The sequence below is a fragment of the Aspergillus mulundensis genome, assembly GCF_003369625.1.
Source record: "Aspergillus mulundensis strain DSM 5745 chromosome Unknown scaffold_4, whole genome shotgun sequence".
In the NCBI taxonomy this organism is placed as follows: Eukaryota; Fungi; Ascomycota; class Eurotiomycetes; order Eurotiales; family Aspergillaceae; genus Aspergillus; species Aspergillus mulundensis.
In genome coordinates, this window is record NW_020797892.1 from 210,683 (window position 1) to 229,882 (window position 19,200).

Sequence of the window (19,200 nt, forward strand, 5' to 3'; positions counted from 1 at the left end):
CTGCGTAGTAAAGCCTCGACTCGTTTCATTAAAGTCCAGAAGAGAACGAGTGGCCCATTCGATCGTCGTGTATCCACTGGGGAAGATGAAGCGGCAAGCCAAAGACGATGGAGGAGAGAGCCTGAAACCTGCGACAATTTCCGCTCTCTATTAATATTCAGCTATCCTCCCTGGTCTTCTGCGAACCTGCTCTTGACTTTCTTTTGCTGGCATACCTGGTTATCTGATCGACCCTGTACGTATCCTTTATCCGTAAGTCACGAGGCTCCCGCTTCTTCTTCCGTGCGTGTATTTACTTCCTTCCCAGTACGAACTCCTCTTCGCCTCCCTTCCCTCAGGCCCCTTGGTGGTGCCAGTCTCCCCCAACTCTTCCGTCCATACAGACCTCTTCATCTGTGAGTCTATCTGTTGTTGCCTTTTTTCGACGACCTCTACCCGCAACCTTGGCGGTGACGCAGTCCCGACCTGTGTTTTCCCCAGCTCCTCGGTCTTTCTTCGTCTCAGTTTGTCGGGTGCTCGCAGGAGGAACCCCTTCTTGACCCTGAACTGTCTTGGCTGTGCTATGGACTGTTGTCAGACGGAATCAAAACGCGACATCTCTAGCTTTGCATCGCCTTCCAAATCATACCATCAGCCCCGGACTTTGGGGGCGGAAGAACTTTGCATGAGCACTGTGCTAACACCCTGTCGCGCGCTACAGCTCTATCACAACGAACCACGTTTTGCGCTCCGAATCACTCCAAGGAAACCTCTAAGTCTCCGAAGTTCGCCCTTGCTTAATCACAAGGAACTCGTGCTGGCATCAGTAGTCGCCCGCCCGCCCGCTTACATCTGAGGTGTCGCAATTGTTCGCCCATTGTCGCGCCGTACTCGTTTCAGCTATTAATTATCGTCGCTTGTACCCGACGGCCTCTACAGTGAACCCCAAAAGTGACGCAGTTGAGACAGTGGCTGAGCTTCCGTTGGGCTGTGAACGGCTGAGATTGACGTGTTCGGACTGAATTTCACCCAATACTTCGGACACACATTTGCGACTTGAGAGACTCGGCTTTTGACTGCAACCTCGATTTTGGAAATCGGGCACGACCTGAACTATCACCACTTGCACTTTGTGTCTCGTCGCCCTTCTCGTCTCAGCTTCGCATCTGGCGCCCTTGCTCGGTTGATCGCTACTCTTTGCTACGAACGCTGGCGATTTGTAGCTCACCGACGTCGCATTCTATCATTTCATTCCACCAGCTAGGCTTGCGCGAGTTGAACGTGAGTTTATCCCATATGTGCGCTCTCTTTGTGAGGATATTGTTGCGCGGTCGCGGTTGCGCCGGAGCCGATGCTTTGTTTTGGTTTCTTTTCTTCCTCTTTTCTTCGCAGCATGACCGCCGGGGCCCGCTAGAATGGAATTTAAATTTGCTAACTAGACCTATAGGCTAGATTTGGGACGACCGTACCCTGTCTCGCTTCAATCGTTGAGTCTATCTATCGCATCCGAACCCTGTGGACGAACTCCGACGTGAGTTCTACGGTTACGTGTCGCACAGACTACCTCAAACTACCTTTTGATTCGTCCTGGCTACCGCTCCTCAGCAAATAGCTGGGCCGGGTCATGGACATCACAACTATCCTAAACCGAAAAGCTTCTGTGGCCATGGTTGCGCCAGACACCCAGTTCGACCATCAACAGTTCATGCAAGCTTCAAATCTCGATAGTTCATCTTCTCCTGGGATGAAATCCGAACCTGGCGTTTCTGAGGCGGCTGATCAGGCTGTCCTCTCGTATCCTCCCCACGCTCAGCTGACCCAGGCACCGAACATGAACCAAGACATTCGATACGCGGTTCAACCGCCTAACCCGCAACTGCCTATGCTGCAGAGTCCGTATGCTCCTGCAGGGTATCCCACCGCTCCAATCCCAATTAGTGCGGCGCCCCACGGGCGACCGGAACCCCCTCCCAAAACATTCCACTGCGGAACGTGCGGGAAAGGATTTGCTCGACGAAGTGACTTAGCAAGGCACGGTAAGACAGGCCCGCGTGCGGTCAAGGCAGTATCTCTGTTTCTAACTTATTTATAGAGAGAATTCACTCAGGAATTCGTCCTCATGCCTGCGACTACCCCGGCTGTGGTAAGCAGTTTATTCAACGCTCTGCTTTGACGGTACATTCTCGAGTGCACACCGGAGAAAAACCGCATATGTGCGAAAGATGTGGCAAGGTATGGCAATTTGCAATCAAAGATTGTCCTATAACTAACTTGGTTGATGCAGCCCTTCAGTGACTCATCCTCCCTGGCCAGACATCGCAGGATTCATTCTGGGAAACGGCCGTACAAATGCCCTTACGCCAATTGCCAAAAGACCTTCACCCGGCGCACAACATTGACGCGCCACCAAAACCACCATACTGGCACCATTGAAGAAGCTGCTGCTGAAACTGAGGCCAACCTCCGGCAAAACAAGGAGAGGGCAAGAGTGGACGGAATCTTTTCTGACCATGGCTCTGTTCACGGCTCGGTGCATTCGACGCCTTCTCCCGCGCATCACCCCATCTCACCTGGTGGTGAGCTTCCTCCTCTGACTATTCCCCGTTCGACGGGCGAATACTACCTAGGGAATGGCTCTATCCCGGCGCACGTCCGAGGGGACTTTCAACAGGCGAGTCCTCGCGCCTCCCCCACCGCCTCATCGCCATCTCTCTCCACCTACAGCAGCGCTCCACTTCCTCGGCCATCCATGACTTCTCATCCGTCGGCCTATGCGCCTCCTCAGCCCCTAGAGCCGCCTGCCAACAAAGATCATCGCCCAAATAGTGTCGGTGGAAGCCCTCATATGTCCAGCCTGGGCTGGCCCTCGCCTTCACATTCGCCTGTTTCGGCCCCGGACTTTGGATATCCTGAACCAAGCGGCCCGTCATATCCGGGTTCAGTCCCGCCTCACATGTATTTCCCAAACTCTACCATTCGACGTCCCGCTAGCACGGAGCCCGAGAATTATGAGCTGAGACCAAGGCTTGGCGATAACTCATGGTCTACGCCGGTCTAGTCATATGCAAAGAATGAATACGATGAATACGCGCGTTCGAGCCATCGGCCTCTGTGCTCATTCTATCGACCAATGCCTTGCATTGAAATTACCCAATTTCCTTTGTTTTGTTTTTGTTTTGTTTTGTTGTTTTTTTTTTCGTTTATTTCTTGCTTCCATGCTCTTCTGCCCCGAGATCTCAAATTATCATTCCCCACGCATTGCATCTTCTACATTGTTCTGGTTTCATTCAGTATACCATCATGATAGCATCTCCCAGTGTCGGGTATAAAGCGCTGGAAAGGAGTATGGGTCTGGCTAGGCTGGGTTGATCGGTTGATTATTGTCGCCAAACGGGGCGTTGTGATTTTCTTTCATATCATTATTTGTGGCCTTCATGTGCGATTATGACCGAGGGACGAAAGCATCTATAGAGTGGGAAATGGGTTTTTTTTACGTGGTGTTTTGTCTTCTTCACCCGACGCTTGGTTGGGGCTTCGATGGATCGGGACACTGGGGTTATGAAGCTTTGCTCTGTTTTTCTGTGCTTGTTCTCATGTTGTTTATTTCCTTTGTCTATCATGCTAACGTTCTCTTTTGTATGTGATCTTCTACCTCTTGTGAATGATCATCTTGTACGATATAGACCTAGCAACTGCTGCTCAATGTGATATTATACCATTCAAAAACACAAATTCCCTCAAGGAGCCTCATGTAGTAATACCTTGTCATCAATCTTGTGGCTCTTGGTTTATCGCGAGACCGGGACGCTTGGAAGGCACTATTAAGTCGCTTCTCCCCATATCATTGTCATGCTCCTTCCCTATGGATACCTAGACAGCGTCTTCTATGTCCACTGCAATGTTAGCCCATCCCTACAAGATATATCCACACCCCGAGGAGGAAGTGCAACGGGCCTGCCAGCCCATTCCTTCCTGTTCTGAACTGAAGAGTACACTATACCGCTCGGGCTCCCTTATATCTGGATTTTCGCATAAACTGAGTCCGCTCCTACCCTTTACAGGATTTTCTTCAATCTATACAATCGAAGCGATAGACCAGACACTCTGGATTATGAACCGGCAGCAATCTTGTTGATTATATATACCCTACTTGACACAATTCAGTTGGCATGCAGAATTGAACATCCAAAAACGCCCGCCATCCCTCCAATGCAGAGCCACGGAAAACACAAGATAGTATGTACTCGCTCGAATGAGGCAAGAGAAAACTGAGACGCCATCAGCCGCTACGAATAAGCACCTAGTCCCGAGAAATTTGACCCTGAGCCGGCGATATCCGGGCAAGCACAGGTCTGGGCAGAGGAAGAGCCGCGCAGGGCTCTGCCGACAAGGGCGGCGCCGAACCCGACCGCCGAGGTGCCTTTCCCTGCGTTGAGGAGGCCAAAGCGGAGGAAGACCTCTGAGGTTGTGACGAGGATGGAGATGACGATTAGGACAATGATGATCCATGTTTGATCTGTGAGAGAAGGGAAACGGTTAGTTCGATGACATTATAAAGCGAGAAGCAGTGAGAACTCACGGGAAGTCTTGCTATCTGCGATACCGTCTGAAAGAATTTCGGCGAGGTCGAGGAAGACTCGGCACCTTTCGTTGAGGACCTGGATGCGCGGCTTGATTTCGAGGTATTCGCGGACGGCGATGTAAAGTGGGTAGAGCGTTGGCTCGCTTTCCCAAAAGAAGTTGGGGACGTCGAGGACATTCGAGGCTGTAATAGATCCGTTAGCAATTGACCAGCATAATATCTTTTCACTGCAATGTGGCTCCAGGACGTACAGAGATTAACCTCCACTCGACTCTTGAATAGCTTGCCTAGAATGCGGAACACTTCTTCTCGTTTCAGACCTAGTTTGCCCGTCATAGCAAGACGGCGCGGAACATCCTTTGCCTCGGCCATTTGGCGGGCCATGACCTCCTCAAAGAAACATAGTTTGGTGCTTTGGGCTATACCGTGACTTATGGATAGCTTTATCATATGATCGCCACTCCGGAGGGTAATCATATCGTTGTAGACGCGCGGGCGGGAGATTTCCGTATTGTACTCAAAGTGGAATTCTTCTGTCTCAAAGTCTTCTTCCTGGAGCGGCAGTGTTGCGAGGGTTATGGGGGACCCGGTTGCGGAGGACGTTGCGAATGCTAGATCTGCCAAGATATCCTTTTCTTGTTTCGCCGTGAAGTTCCAGAAGACGACAACGCCGTAGCTGAATACAAACATCTCGGCGACGTCATATGGGAGTCTTGTAGGCGTGGACCCAGGGGATAACAATCGAGGGTGGCCATCGCTCGTAGTGCCATTATTAGAAGTTAGGTGTCCATTCTGCTCTCGAGCCTCATGTTCGTTCGATTGCCCTTCAAAAACGGAGTGCTCTTCCGATTCGATATAGTCTTCGTCGTGATCTCGCAGCTCGTTTCGTTCAATCTCCTCATCCAATAACGACTTTCCCCCAGGCTTCTTCAGAACCGGACTACTCCGCACTCTGTATCCCCCGTGTCCGGGCAACAGCGGAAGATGGTAGGCCGTATATAGACAATCATCGTATAGCTTCGTCCTCCCGCCATGCCTATCTTTCACAAACGATGAAAGAGAACTCATCTTATAAGCCTGCGCGGTACAGTAAGCCGTGACACGAGCCAACTTTTCCGCACGACGGGCTTTGGGTAGTCGTTCTGCATAACTCTTCGCTCTCTCTGGCCCAACCGCCCGCTTGCGCATCCGGTCCTCCTCCGCCAGTAGCGGCGCGAGGTCGTTGTCGACACCAAAATCACCACTAAGCCTCTTTTTCTGCGCTAAGAGCGTATGCCTCACTGAGTCGGGGTCAATATTCTTCTCCTGCGCGATTCGTTGCACCAATTCCTCATCGACCGTCTCATCGCCGAACTCATGTTCTTCATCTTCGTCTTCCTCATCTTCAGGCTGTGGCTCCACTCCTTCCTCAGGTAACAGCACGAGCTTCTCGCTAACCTTCGTCGTGCGAGGTGGGAGATGCGGTTGCGCCGCTAGACGTCCGATTGCGGCCGCTGCAGTAGATGCATTGGCGCCGCTGGCGGCACTTCGACTTGCGCCTGCGCCCGAGCCGATCAGTCCGCCTGCTGCTGATGCAAGACGGGAACGTGGTCGTAGCCGTGCCGCATCAGGTGGATTTCGCTGTTGCATTGAGGGGATATCGGAGGCATATTGAAGGACGTTATCGACCGTGATGAAACGGGTGGTAGCTGGGGAACGGCGGCGCCGGGGTTGTCCGGACGAATGTTGTTCTCGGGAGTCGGTCACCTAGATCAATGAGTATTAGCAGCGGTCGGATTAGAACAAGCAGAGAGCCGTTGGGACAGAAAAGTGTACCAGGACATGAGGACTCCTCTGACTAGGGCCTCGACCTCTTGAAGAAGACATGGTTGTACCCGTCCGGGATTGCGGCTCCTATATCAACAAGGACGCACCAAAAAGATCGAGCTTAAGACCTTGAACCAGATGTGTCCCGCACACTGACTTCTCAGAGCTCAAATATTGCAGAAAACCAACCATAAAGCGTTTTGCTCAATCCAATCGCAAAAGAGCTTTGAGCCATGCCGACGAAACAATGGAGCCCATTGATCTCCCACCAAGCTCTCCACTCCTTTTACCGCCTGCCGTAAGCACTCTCAAAAGCGGTATAAAACGGCAAGAATGTGATGACGTGAGCGGCGTGTTTCTGCCGCCGATACTCACCGATACCAGACTTGGAGTTACACAAATACCGGTACTGAAACAGGGCGGCGTCGGGCCAGCCACGTGTGAGTGGGGCTGGGACCTGAACTGGGCTTAGCGTCTGTCGCCTACAATGACCTTGACTCCTTGAGTGAGAACTGAGAACTGAATGAGCCGACAGCCTGACTTGGGCGAGACCGAACCGGGGCCGTGGGGCTCATGGCCTTATCATGAGAACTTCTGTAGAGATCACCAGAGCTATTAGGCGGACTTTGCGCGGGAGCATTATATAGTAAATTTCTATTGAAATGACGGAGCACTTACAGTTGAATAGGGATGCCTGTCCGGTGGAGACAATTTTCTTCAAGAATGAATGATGGTTGACCCCAAAGTTCAGCCACAGAGGGGTAGGAGAGATTCAATTGGATATAGTATTTGGGAGTTGCAAGGAGCACGGTCTACGGGCATTTACAGGGAAAAGTTGAGTGGACTTGCGTCTAGTTATGAACTCTATTTATTCTGGGATCGGGCTCCTTGCAAACGGCCCAGAGCTCCTTGCTCTTAATCTCTATGGAATCCATGCCCGTTTTCTGCTAGGTATGGTTGACATGAAATAATGCAAACCAAAATGTCAAATGCAGCTCGGAGGTTATGCAAAACGCCTCCAGTTTTCAGAAATTATGCCTCACGCTGAAAATGCGATGCAGAATATGATGGAGAAAACAAAGTGCTGGGAAAATATTAACAACAGAACTGTGCTGTAGAAACCAATTCTGCTAAACGTCAAAGGGAGCCATATTTAATTATAGTCATGCTGTGTCAAACCCATTAAAGACCATCTCGGAGCCGCCGATCTTCGTCCCAAATCTCTTTCTTCATTCGTTGCAGTCGAACATGCTGTTTCTGTAGCTTCTCCAATTCCGCCCGTGGTGGATCAGGATGAGCTGCCATTGCATCATGTAATGAACGATACTTGGCATAAAACTGTTTAAACTTCTGTGACTTCTCCCGCAATTGTCGCATATGTAGCTCGCGACTGAGAGGCGGAGAGGCGCTCCCGGTGCTGCCACTCGAAGCGCTCACTGCCCGTCGCCGTTTGTGATCCAAGTCATCATGTAGACGGCTGTTCTGGATCGATGGCCGTTCTAGCTCGGCCTTGCGTTTTAGCGAATTTGTTGTCTCCGGTGCCCTTGCGATTCCGTTCGGCTTGGCTGGTAGTTTTGCGGTAGGCCGTTCTGCGGCTATACGCGGTCTCGAAATCTGACTTATCAGCGGCGAAGATGAACTCGAGGTATTGTTTTGGCTGGACGACCGGCTGCGACTTTGGGGGTCTGAGGTTTTGGTGGGCGAAGACGCGAGGGTGGTTGCTTTGTGGGTGGGCTTCTGGCTTGATGGCAAGGAGGACGGTGGTCTTTTCGCTGCGGTAGGTTTGCTATTGGAAGAGATATCTGACTTGGGCGCCGGTGCATCGTTATGATCAACTTTTGGTGTAGGTACATGGGAAGGCTCTTTGGGAGCTTTGGATTCAGTAACTTTCGGGGTCGGTTTGGGTTTGGGTTTGGGCTGCGTCCGCAGCGGTTGAGATTTTTCGGATGAAGATACGTCCGGAAGGTCAGTCTCGTCGTCGTCAGAATCATGCACATATTCGGCGGACTTGAACTTGTTCTCGGATTTCGACGGCGGCTTTTTGTCCGACTTTTTGGTCACACGACCGGTCAAGGTGCTATTGACAGCCGTCTTACCTTTCGCTGCCGGACGTTTGGCGTTCTTCTGCGTGTTCATAGCGGACTTCGGTGCGGTTGCCGCGGACTTCTCGGCTTCCTGGCTCGTCATGTTCCCGTTTTCGCCTGTTTCGTCTGAAATCTGTATCCGGGGAGTCAAGGGCTTTTTGATTGGGCCTGTTTGCAGGTTCAGCCGCGACAGGCACTTGCCTTTCCCGCGTTCTTCCTTGGGAAGTAGGCTCTGCCACAGCTTGTCAGAGCGAGAAATCCTCATTCGGTCAAACGCCGAGATGGCATTTTCTATTGCTTCCTGCCTGTCTTCCTGAGACGGGTAAGGAAATTTCCACACGTCCAGCTCCCTGTAGACTTTGTCTCGAAGATCGAACTTCTCCGGGTTGATTCGGTTCTCGACTCCGTACTTTTGAGCCAACACTGCGCAATCTTCAATGGAGGAACGGGTCTGGCGAGCGAGAAACTTGGTAGAGACGGCGCGAATTGCTAAGAGGTGAATGAAAGGGATCTTGAGGGCTTCGAGGCGGAGGCGGTCCTTGTTCTGAGAAGGGGGCGCTGAGGTTGGAGTGAGAGGAAGCATGGAGACAGGTGACCGAGCGACACCTAAAGCAGGGCTTGAAGATACAGAGCGATTGGAGTTGGGCTTGGTCTTCAGTAGCCTATCCTTCTCCAGCTCCACCTTGCTTGAAGGTATACGGGCAAGGAGAGCAGCCTTTGCGCGGCTATCGCCCGCTCGGAGAGCCTTTACTTCAGAGATATCAGTTATCATATGAGTCTTCTTCGATTCCTTTCCTCTTTCAAAGGCACTCAAGCTCTGCTCGAGATTGGCCAGTGCTTGGTCGGTGGCCGCGGTTGCCTCCTGGGCTTTTTGGACCTCCAAGCTGTGACTCAAAACGCCAGTGAAGTATAATTTTCCGTCATCGGTGGAGTTGTTTGTGTAGATCTCAGATCGGTGGGACTCGGGGGAGGAGTGGAATTGCTGTGACTTGTTCGAACCGTAGTAGAGGGTCTGGTGCTTTCCGAGGCGGATTCGGGCTGGTTGGTCGGCACGGAGACTCTCAATCAACTCATCCAGTGTGTTTTGAGCAAAGTCCAGACGCATAATCTGTGTAGATTTGGCTCCGGTATCGTCTCCGGGGCTGTCTCTATGTAGAGACAACCCTCTCTCGGGAACTCGTAGGGTGGACATCACGCCCGAGAGTGAGTGACGCCGGTCTCAACGAGAAGTGCAGTATGTAGACAATGAGGAGGATCGGTCAGTAAATAGGAATTGGAACAGGTGTCTCAGTCCGGGTTCGAGGTCCAGAGCGGGTAGCAGCGTGAGAGCTGCAGGTCATCGGCCGGGAGAGTTGAAACAAGAATACGCCATGAATCAAGCAACAGACCGTTGTGAGGGTTAAGGAAGGTTTGTGTATGGAAGGGCAAGCCAGGGTTTGAAAGCAGCAAGACCCATGGCAGAATGGTTTTGGAGGCAGTGTAGAAGAGGTGGGAAAGGGTGAGAGGGGAGAGGAAAGAAAGTAGGAAGGGAGAGGGCGAGATGAGATGAGATGATGCCGAAGAAACCAGGCCTGGGAAGCGTAAGGCGGAGCTGACCAGACAAGGCGGGTGGGGAGCGGCGGTATTCTGGTTTCTGGGCCGTATTGTCGCTGTTTAGGGTGCCTTTTCCACGCCCAGAGAGGCTATAAAAGGGAAATAATAAAGATAATTATCCCAGGTACTTGACCGATACTCCGACAAGTATTACCAATAAAAACAATGAATGCCCCCATTATTTATTTGGTTAAATTTATTAATCTCATTTCTTTACCTCTTTCGCAGGCCTGCAGCGTCCGAAGAGTGTCGCATCTTGCATTCAACTTTCTACCCTAAAGCATCGTTGACTGGGAATGTTTGCCCATTGGATACCGTCTCCTGCTGCTGGCTGTCTGTCTGTCTGACTAGTATTGGTCTACTGTAGTCAACAGGATTCTTCGGGACAATACACAAGAAGACGAATAATATTAGGAAGGGGGATGATAGTACGGCCACTAGTCCGAGAAACGGCGCGTTTAATGGGGTCAGTCGACTCAGACGTGACCTCGTCCAAAGTCATGATGGTAGCACTAACCGTGTCGTGTCGGGCAACCTTGGAAGGTTGACCTTGGGAGTCTTAGAAATCCCTTATTATTGCATCGGCATGTCAGTCATGATCGACCTGCCGCGTGCCAACAACAATGAGGTTCCTGGCTCTTGAAACTGAGCAATTCGGGGACAATGAGACTCAGATAGAAGTCAGACACAGTCTTTCTTTCCTCTGACATCCTCATACCGTAGTGTTCACTGACCAGAATGGCTGAATGGCTTTCAAGGTATCGAGATCTGAGTGTGATCTGTCAGTCAGGTGGTCCCTTGGCCAGGCCCCGTCCAGCCCCTGTAAGAGTTGTATGTAACCGCTGTAACAACCCCCAACCTGTGCCACTCAGGCCCCACTGCCCGGAAACTAAGTGTGAACCACAAAGTAACTTCTGCGATGGATTAATCAAAACAGTCCTCTGCGCCGGTTCTTCAGCAAAGTGCTTTATAGACAGAGGACTACTGTTGGTGCTGGCTGGATATCCGTCCATCTCATCTCTGATGCAAGCAGAGGGAGCTAGAGCGTGAGGGGAATCAGAGACCGGAAGCCGGCCATTCATGCCTGAAGAACTTGGCAGTCAATAACGGATTCCGAATCCGAAGTAGTAACGTGCCGAAGGACAGCGACCAGAGGATACGTTTTGACCCCTCACGAATGGCCTATGCGCACAAGGTTGCTGGAGTACAGCATGAGGTATAATTTCCGGCCGTTATTCTTGTACTCTCTACTTCGTACAGGTGTAGACAGACAGACGTCGGTCAGGTACGGAGTATGTAGAGAGGTTGATGTGCGTGGTCTTAGCGAGAAGGCCGTGATCGCTGGGAGCAGTGAATCTCCAGCGATCCAAACCGCGTCTGCCGATCTCGACATTCGGCGCACCTTGGCCAATTGACCACGCCCATTATGAAGCTATGACATGCTCAGCCACGGCCGCACGGCACTACCCATGGCAGGAACTGTGGCCGTGAGTATACTAAGTATAGGCACGATGAACTGACTACGGATTCAGCATTCTCAAAGGGAAGCCTAAATCGCAGATACGGAAGGAACAAACCGAAGTCGGAATGTACATTTCCTCCTTCACAGGCGAGCTCCGTGGCCTGGCTACTCGAGCGAGAACCAAACCACTTATTGTCAACATAGGATCGGGTACGATACCGAGAATAACAATCGTCGTGGATCGCCCATCGACAGCAGATCAGTGATCACCCGCGAACCAACCCTTTGTTCGCAGATGCTGCGTGTTTCCTTCCTGCTTGCCTGAACACTGAAAGAACCCGTGAAGCGTGGGTATCATAATGATGGGGTCCTCGTGAGGCACAAGCAATTGTCATATCAGATCGGAAGTCGAAACCCCGGGATGGCTAAGGCATAGTACCTGGTGCCGTATCAATGTCCCTGACTCTCTGTGGCAATAGCGATAAATATGCCGGGGTAAGTACGAGGGATATATGTGGTATCCAAATCAATCCAAGAAGTTCGAAAACCCACCCTGACTCCCTGTCTTTTGCCACCTCCGAGTCGGGTCTCCGTCCTAGCTCCTGATTTTATTTGGCTGTCCGCGTCGGGGAACTCTTGAAGCTACGAACATTTCTCAGTGAGATGATCGTCAGGACCGGTCGTCTCAGTTCAAGATTCCCAATAGATTGCTCAGCAACACCCGAAACAACCTTTAACGGGAACCCAGTAGTCCTGACAAACTCCGCACGCGTGAATTGAACAGTGACGATTGAATATGACGGTTTCCTTACTTTCTCCTACTGACAAGAGGTAAAATGTCATGTTACGAGTTTCTTACGGCTGGCGCGCTAAACGGGTGTGCCCGGCTGGAACTGGAAGTGGAGAAGAGGTCCCGACAGCGAGTTCAAAAAGCAAAAATGCTGACAAGAACAAAGTTCGCAGGAAATAATTGGTTTCCAAGGGCCTAGGAGAGATGAATCTGGAGGTTAGATAGGCCTCCCTGCGATCATTCCAGCTAGGTGAATGTGCCGTATGAAGGGATATTTATCAACTCCCTCAGGGACAGCTCAGACGTCGCCCAATCTGTGACCTACGCTCCTCATACTCATCATATGCCTTTACGACTTGTAACGTCAAGGCTCAAGCCAAGCGGCAAAGGCCCGTTCCGACAAGAACCGGAGAAAGCCTGAGCCTGGCGGAGTGACTGCGTCTCATGCGTCGACCTTGCGGGTACGAGTGTCGAGTATTTCCTGCCAACTCTTCCAAGCTGCTGGAATTGAGAAAGAAAATCGATCGCAACAATGCACAGCGCACTGATGGTCAAGGCACCCCACAACACTGCAGGTGAGCCGGCTTTCGTACGGCATTTCCCCTTCGAGTGCCCGATCTAGTGGTTTTATTCAAACCATGAGCCTATAACATGCTCCACGTGCGATTGCTTCTACTATACCGTACACCGTTCCGCGCAGAGCAGCAATGCGGAAAGTAACAACTACAACTTAGCAGCAAAGGCTCTTGACTAGACCCCAATAAGTTCGACCTACCACAGACCAGCTCTCGCCATTCAAAGGCCTCGACAGTCACCACATGAAATCCTGGATGCAATGCCACGGATGTCTCACAGCATCCGTCTAAGCCCTATTCAGATCCCTGTACAACTGCAGGTGCACTCCCCAATTGCAGTTAGCCCAGGTAATTACCGGCTATTCTTAGCAGCAACTCGCTTACTCTGGATGAATTTACTGCTTATCAATCTGGCTCTGTCAGCAGTCAAGATGTCGGTCTTCAGGCTTCAGCCCCAAGCATGGCCCAGTCAGCATTCAATGGATGCGAGGCGTTCAGCCCCGTGAGTAGCTGAAAATCATCTGGCATACAACCTTCAGACATACAGCACATCATCATTCATCATTGACTGCCCTATGGTAATAGGGCATGTTTCCTGCAGAGTACCTAGTACACTCATTTGCTAGGTATTATTGACGTCCTCTGTGATGTAACGCTAGGTTGCTGCTAATACCACAAACGCGCCGCACATCTCGTAGTTATCGTCCACTGATGACTTACCATATCCATTCTCGCAGCGCCTTACTTGACCAGCCTGCTCCTGGGTCCTGACTAGCGTTACAAACCTCTTAATCATTCGCGCAGTAGATTTCCTGCAGCCATTGGGATATGTCGTGGAACCAGCTTTGACCGACTACTGGCCGTTACCTACTTGTCGCTCCGAAACGTGCCCATACCAATGTCTCGCCTATGTCCGGGGCTTTGACTTGACTCGACCAGATTCTCTTCAGCTGTCAGGTCAGGTAGGACACTATAGATCGATGCGAGTCAGATCTACAGTACACTCAGTAGCGGACGCCCTGCTCTAGAGCAGCACTATCTTAGAGAGACGCGGGGCTCCAACTACAACTTGCAACCCAGAAAAAAGATCTACATCCCAGCCTCATTCCATCCATCGCCCACGTCTTGCGAGGCGAGTCCAGGTTATGATCGTGAAAGCCAACGAACCGGGACGACTCCTGCGCCTCATGGTGATCTCGATCGCTTTGCCTAGGTACGGTGAGCCGGTGAGGTCCAATAGCCAGCCATTTATCCCTGAGCTTCGGCTAGCTGCCTAAATATGTACCTGGCGTATGCATTTGCGCATGCACTGCAGCCCGTTGTAAGGTACGCACGTACCTCGTCGTAGATATGTTGTGCTTTTCTGACAACGGCACAGTTGCTTGCTTGTGGGAAATTATAGAGCGCATAGAACCCACATTTGATGACTATTATTGGGTAGGTATCATGCGGTTTGGACAGATGGGTTGTGAATGGGACTGGACTGGAGGAGACTATTAGAAGTCTACCTAAGTGGCTTATGAGTACCTAGAGGTAGTTAGGCCCTGAGACAAGACCAGACACAACACTTGTTTGCTACTCAGATGTGATTCCTTTGTGCATATGGACGGTATGAGCCACGGTCACAGCAAAAGTGTTTAGGTAAAAACAGTCTTCCAAGTAGATTTTTAAACGTGCCCTTAATATGCTAATAGAACAAAACGGATATCAGTACATGTGTCTCTTCTAAACAGATCCAATTATAACCAGTTTAGCCTTCTATCTCTCCTTTGTTTAATTTAACCGGTCACCTTGAAGATGGACTCGGCAAGGCGCTTGACGTTGCCGGTGGTGATACCAGCCACGGAGATACGGCCGTCCTTGGTGGCGTAGACGGAGTGCTCCTTGGCAAGAGCCTCCATCTGCTCGGGCTTGAGACCGGTGTAGGCGAACATGCCAATCTGGGGATATTAGTATTGAGAGGCTTCTAGTGGCTCAGAGCTGACGTACCTGGCTGGTGATGTGGGACCAGTCGTGCTTGCTGCCAAGCTCCTCAAGGTTCTTCTTGAGAAGAGCACGCATCTCGATGATGCGGTCGGCCATACCCTTGACCTCGCCGAGCCATTGCTTGTTAAGCGCGGGGTCGTTCATAATGGTCGAAGCGACACGGGCGCCGTGCACAGGGGGGTTAGAGTAGAAGGGACGGATGAGGATCTTGATCTGAGAGTCGACACGTTTCTTCTCCTCGGCGGACTCGCAGACGAGAGAGAAAGCACCGACACGCTCACCGTAGAGACCCTACAATTTGCGTCAACATACGAGCGCCGCAACATAGATCACTAAACTTACCATGTTCTTGGCGAAACTCTGGCACAGAGCAATGTTGTGGCCCTGTTCAACAAAATGTCGCGGTGCGAAGGCATCGGTATCGGCGTTTCCACTGGCGAATCCCTGGTACGCCATGTCGAAGAAAGCAAAGTGTCCCTTCTCCTTCATGACGTTGCTGATCTTGCGCCACTGGTCCTGGGTAGGGTCGACACCAGTGGGGTTGTGAGCGCAAGCATGGAGCAGGATGATGCTGTTGCTGGGAGCAGCCTTGAGGTCCTCGATAAGACCCTCGAAGTCAAGGCCGATGGTGTCCTTGTTGTAGTAGCGGTACTTCTCAACCTCCAAGCCCGAGTCCTTGAAGACAGCGTTGTGGTTGGCCCAGCTAGGCGTGGGAAGGTAGATCTTCTTCGCGCCGGGGTAGAAGCGCTGGAGGAAAGCACCGCCAATTCGCAGAGCACCAGTACCGGAGATGGACTGTGTGATGACGAGACGGTCCTCCTTCAGGACGGGAGAGTCGGCTCCGTAGGCAAGCTGGGCGGCGGCCTTGGTGAAAGAGGGGATACCAGTGATTCCAGCGTATTCCTTATCGAAGCGAGATGCAACAACCTTGTCCTCGGCGGCACGGACGGAGGGCAGGACAAAGGGCTTACCCTGGTCGTCACCTACAGAGACGTGGGAAATTAGCAACTGTTTATAACGACAATTGCGGGAGCGCGGCCATCAATGCAAGCCGTTGAATTGACGAGAAGAGGTCGAAATGACTAGACCGGGGTTCCTTACGGTAAGCACCAACACCCAGGTTGATCTTCTCCTTGAAAGAGTCGGCCTTGTAGGCTTCGGTGATACCAAGGATAGCATCCTAAAGATTGAGCCGCAATGTCAGGAATGCATTATTCGGATGGATCTAGACATTGTGAAGCTTACAGGAGGACCCTGAGGAACGTTGGACCAGGTGGAAGCGTATCTAGCGCCAGCAATCACGGAGCGTACGCTAGCATCGCGGGACACAGCCCGGCGGCTGGCGAGTCTGAGAGTAGAGAGCATGACGAGAATTGACTGTCAAGGATAGGGGGAAGATCTGGGGTAGAAAAGAAGATCAAAGGTGAAAGAAACAAAGAAATAATAATTGCCAGGAGGACGATCGGTCAGCAAGGGAGCGATAAATAGCAGCAGCAGCTAGTGTGGCCCGAGTCGGAGATGCTGCGTGATGTTTGTGTGAATGTTTTCTTTGACTCATGTGAGAGCGATGGGCCGATCGCGGGTAAAAGCCCGACAGGGATCCGATCTCTACGCCAGTCCCAACCAAATATTAGCTATTTACATCGTCAATTGAATCTATACTGTTCATTATGACCACAGATACTTGGTTGTAAACTTGTAATACATGATATCATGCATTGCCAACTCCACATCTCCGCGTGAGCATCTCCAGACTACTGACTCTAAGCACGGTGCTCTAAATGGCGCTGAAGGCTGACTCTGGTCGCGCCATAAATACTGTGGACCGCTTCCGGTGAACTTTCTGGACGGTTTCCCCTCACGAGAATTTGGAGAGGATTTGGGGTAAAAGTGCGCTGAGGGTAGGGATGGACAAAATGGCTGACGGTAATTACGGAAAGTTGAAATTTAAGGATTTTTTCGGTAAGGAATAATTCCTGACAAAAGAGTAAAATCACGTGACTTACCGCCTTCTAATTAGGTTAGCGCCGCGGTAGAATTATTAAGTAGAGGACTACTAGTAAAGTAATAATTCTAACTTTATATATAAAATTAACTTTTTTTTAAAAAGCGCAAATGCAGGTAAGTTTAGACCTTTATAATATTATTTTTATTAATTAATAAAAAGTTTTTATTTAAAATATTATTATAAATATTACTATAGCTGCTTTTTTTTATATATACCCCTAAATTACCTACCTGCTAGCCACTAAACTACCTATAAATTAGCCCCTAAACTTAATTAATATAAGGTTATTTATATAGCTAAAAAAATAATAGCTAGTTAATAAGCTTATAAACCTATTTACTAAGTATTTAAGCTAGCTTTATAATATTTTTTTTATTTATGCTAACTAAAAAGTTACTAAGCTAAAAAAAACTTTTTTTTAACTTTTAATTTTTAATAAACACTACCTTATTAAATTTTTTTAATATAGGGGCTTATAAAATACTAAAAATCTTATTAATAAAGCAAGCGTTTTATTAAATAAAAATAAGCTTTTTAACTTACTTTATTCTTAACTAGTTGCAGAGTTTAGTATATTATAGCTTTATTATAAAAAATAATTTTTTAGCTACTACTAAATTAATAGTTATATAATAAAAATAAAGGGCTAAATTAGTAAGTTTTAAAGCAAGGTATTTTTATTTAAGTATTTAAGTTAATTTCTTTTTTTATAAGATTTATATAGCGGAAAGAACTTGCCTGCCTATTTTATTAATTAAAGGGCTATAAAAGTAGTTTCTTTTTTTAAATTACTTTATTATAAAAGCAGTCTTGCTAATTCTAAAATAAAAAAAAGTTATTTAAACCTTTTTAGCCGCTATACTTAACTAGTAACTTATTAATCTTTTTTATTTATTTTTAATTTACTAGTAAAACCTGCTTGTAGGTGTTAAGTAAATAAAAATAGTAAAAAAGCTAATAAAGTGTTATTATTTATTAATTTATTTAAAAAAGCTATTTAATATTAAGATACTAAGCTAGATTAGTACTAAAGGGGGGCTTTATTAATTTTTTTTTAAGGTTTTTTTAAAGCTTTAGCTAGCGGTTAGTTACCTAGGTATTAGTATTATTATTAGTATTATTATTATTAAGCGGGTAATTTTAAAGGCTTACTATTATAAGATTTAATTACTAGCCTTTAAAAATAGTAATTGTCAGGGCCAACGTTTTTTTGTTTAATGTTACCAGAGCTAATCTACTATTAGTCTAGAGTTAGCGCCTGAGCTTTGGCCTTAGGCCGCCAAGGCTTGGCATATTTTATTATTATATTAAGCTATATAACTTAACTAGGTTATTAATATTTAGGGTTTTAATTATTAATTAGGCAAGGCTAGGGTAGGCCCTAAGTATAGGCTAAAGTAAAAACTTATATATAAAGTATTTAAACCTATATTTACTTTTTAATTAAAAATAGCTTAAGCATAGCTTAAAGGTTTATAAAGGTGGCCTTAAGGCCAGCCTTTTTTTAGATTTTTAAGTAACTTTTTTAGTGTTATTTAATAGGGTTTAAAATACTTTATTTTTATTAATTAAATTCCTTTGTTAATATTTTTATTATTAGTAAAGATTTTTAAAACTTATTAGTCTTATAGTTAAAGTTACTTGCACCTACTACTTTTTAAACTTTTTTAATAATAATATTTTAAATTAAATTTTTAAAAAGTAAGCAAAGGTAGTCCGCAGGCGTTTTAATTAAGGTTCTTAAAACTTAAACTTAAATAATTAAAAAAGTGTTTTTTTTATTTATATTTAAGGATTTTATTACTATTAAAAATAGTTAAAAAAAAACCTAATTTAAATAATTTAGTTTACTAGCTTGGTAAAGCGCAGGGTAAAATATATTTTTTACTTTATTATTTTATATTATTATTAAAGCTTATTAATCTAAAATTTATTATAATTAAAGCTATTTTAAAGGAAAAATAGCTTAGGACTATAACTTCTAGCCTATTTATTTTTTAATTTTAATATAATTAGTATCGCGTGTTAAAATTAGGATATTTTTTTAAAAAAAATAAGGAAAAGTTACCCCTATAACCTAAAGCTAAAATAATATTAAATTATTAATTTTTATATTAATTTTTTTATTAATCCCCGCGCTAATCTTCTTATTAATATTTTTAATAAGTTTTAAAAAAAATTAATTTTAGTAATTTTTTTAATTTTAGTTTAAAGTTAAGCTTAAATAATTTAAGTTATTATTTTAAAGCTACTTTGCCTTTAAAACTTAGTGCTAGTAAAGCTAGCTTTAAGGGGTTTAAAAGTTTTAAATATATATAAAAAAGGTACTAAAAGG

At 47.6% G+C, this 19,200-nt stretch overlaps 4 protein-coding genes across 4 annotated transcripts; 1 reads left to right on the forward strand and 3 right to left on the reverse strand.

The window, feature by feature from the left end:
* Nucleotides 1-1,603: 1,603 nt before the first annotated feature.
* Nucleotides 1,604-3,037, forward strand: DSM5745_04626 (putative C2H2 finger domain protein; the record flags this gene model as incomplete). The annotated part of the gene is made up of 3 exons (XM_026746642.1): nt 1,604-2,015; nt 2,072-2,211; nt 2,264-3,037. 3 exons carry the CDS (start codon nt 1,604-1,606, stop codon nt 3,035-3,037), a joined length of 1,326 nt encoding a protein of 441 aa, XP_026604122.1.
* Nucleotides 3,038-4,265: 1,228 nt separating this feature from the next.
* Nucleotides 4,266-6,427, reverse strand: DSM5745_04627 (RMD1 family protein; the record flags this gene model as incomplete). The annotated part of the gene is made up of 4 exons (XM_026746643.1): nt 4,266-4,495; nt 4,559-4,744; nt 4,813-6,307; nt 6,377-6,427. The coding sequence occupies 4 exons, from the start codon at nt 6,425-6,427 to the stop codon at nt 4,266-4,268; spliced, it is 1,962 nt and encodes a 653-aa protein (XP_026604123.1).
* A 1,122-nt stretch (nt 6,428-7,549) lies between these two features.
* On the reverse strand, nt 7,550-9,643 carry DSM5745_04628 (uncharacterized protein; the record flags this gene model as incomplete). The annotated part of the gene is made up of 1 exon (XM_026746644.1): nt 7,550-9,643. One exon carries the CDS (start codon nt 9,641-9,643, stop codon nt 7,550-7,552), a length of 2,094 nt encoding a protein of 697 aa, XP_026604124.1.
* A 5,006-nt stretch (nt 9,644-14,649) lies between these two features.
* DSM5745_04629 (putative aspartate aminotransferase) lies at nt 14,650-16,222 on the reverse strand (the record flags this gene model as incomplete). The annotated part of the gene is made up of 5 exons (XM_026746645.1): nt 14,650-14,811; nt 14,861-15,148; nt 15,200-15,840; nt 15,959-16,037; nt 16,103-16,222. 5 exons carry the CDS (start codon nt 16,220-16,222, stop codon nt 14,650-14,652), a joined length of 1,290 nt encoding a protein of 429 aa, XP_026604125.1.
* Nucleotides 16,223-19,200: the final 2,978 nt, after the last annotated feature.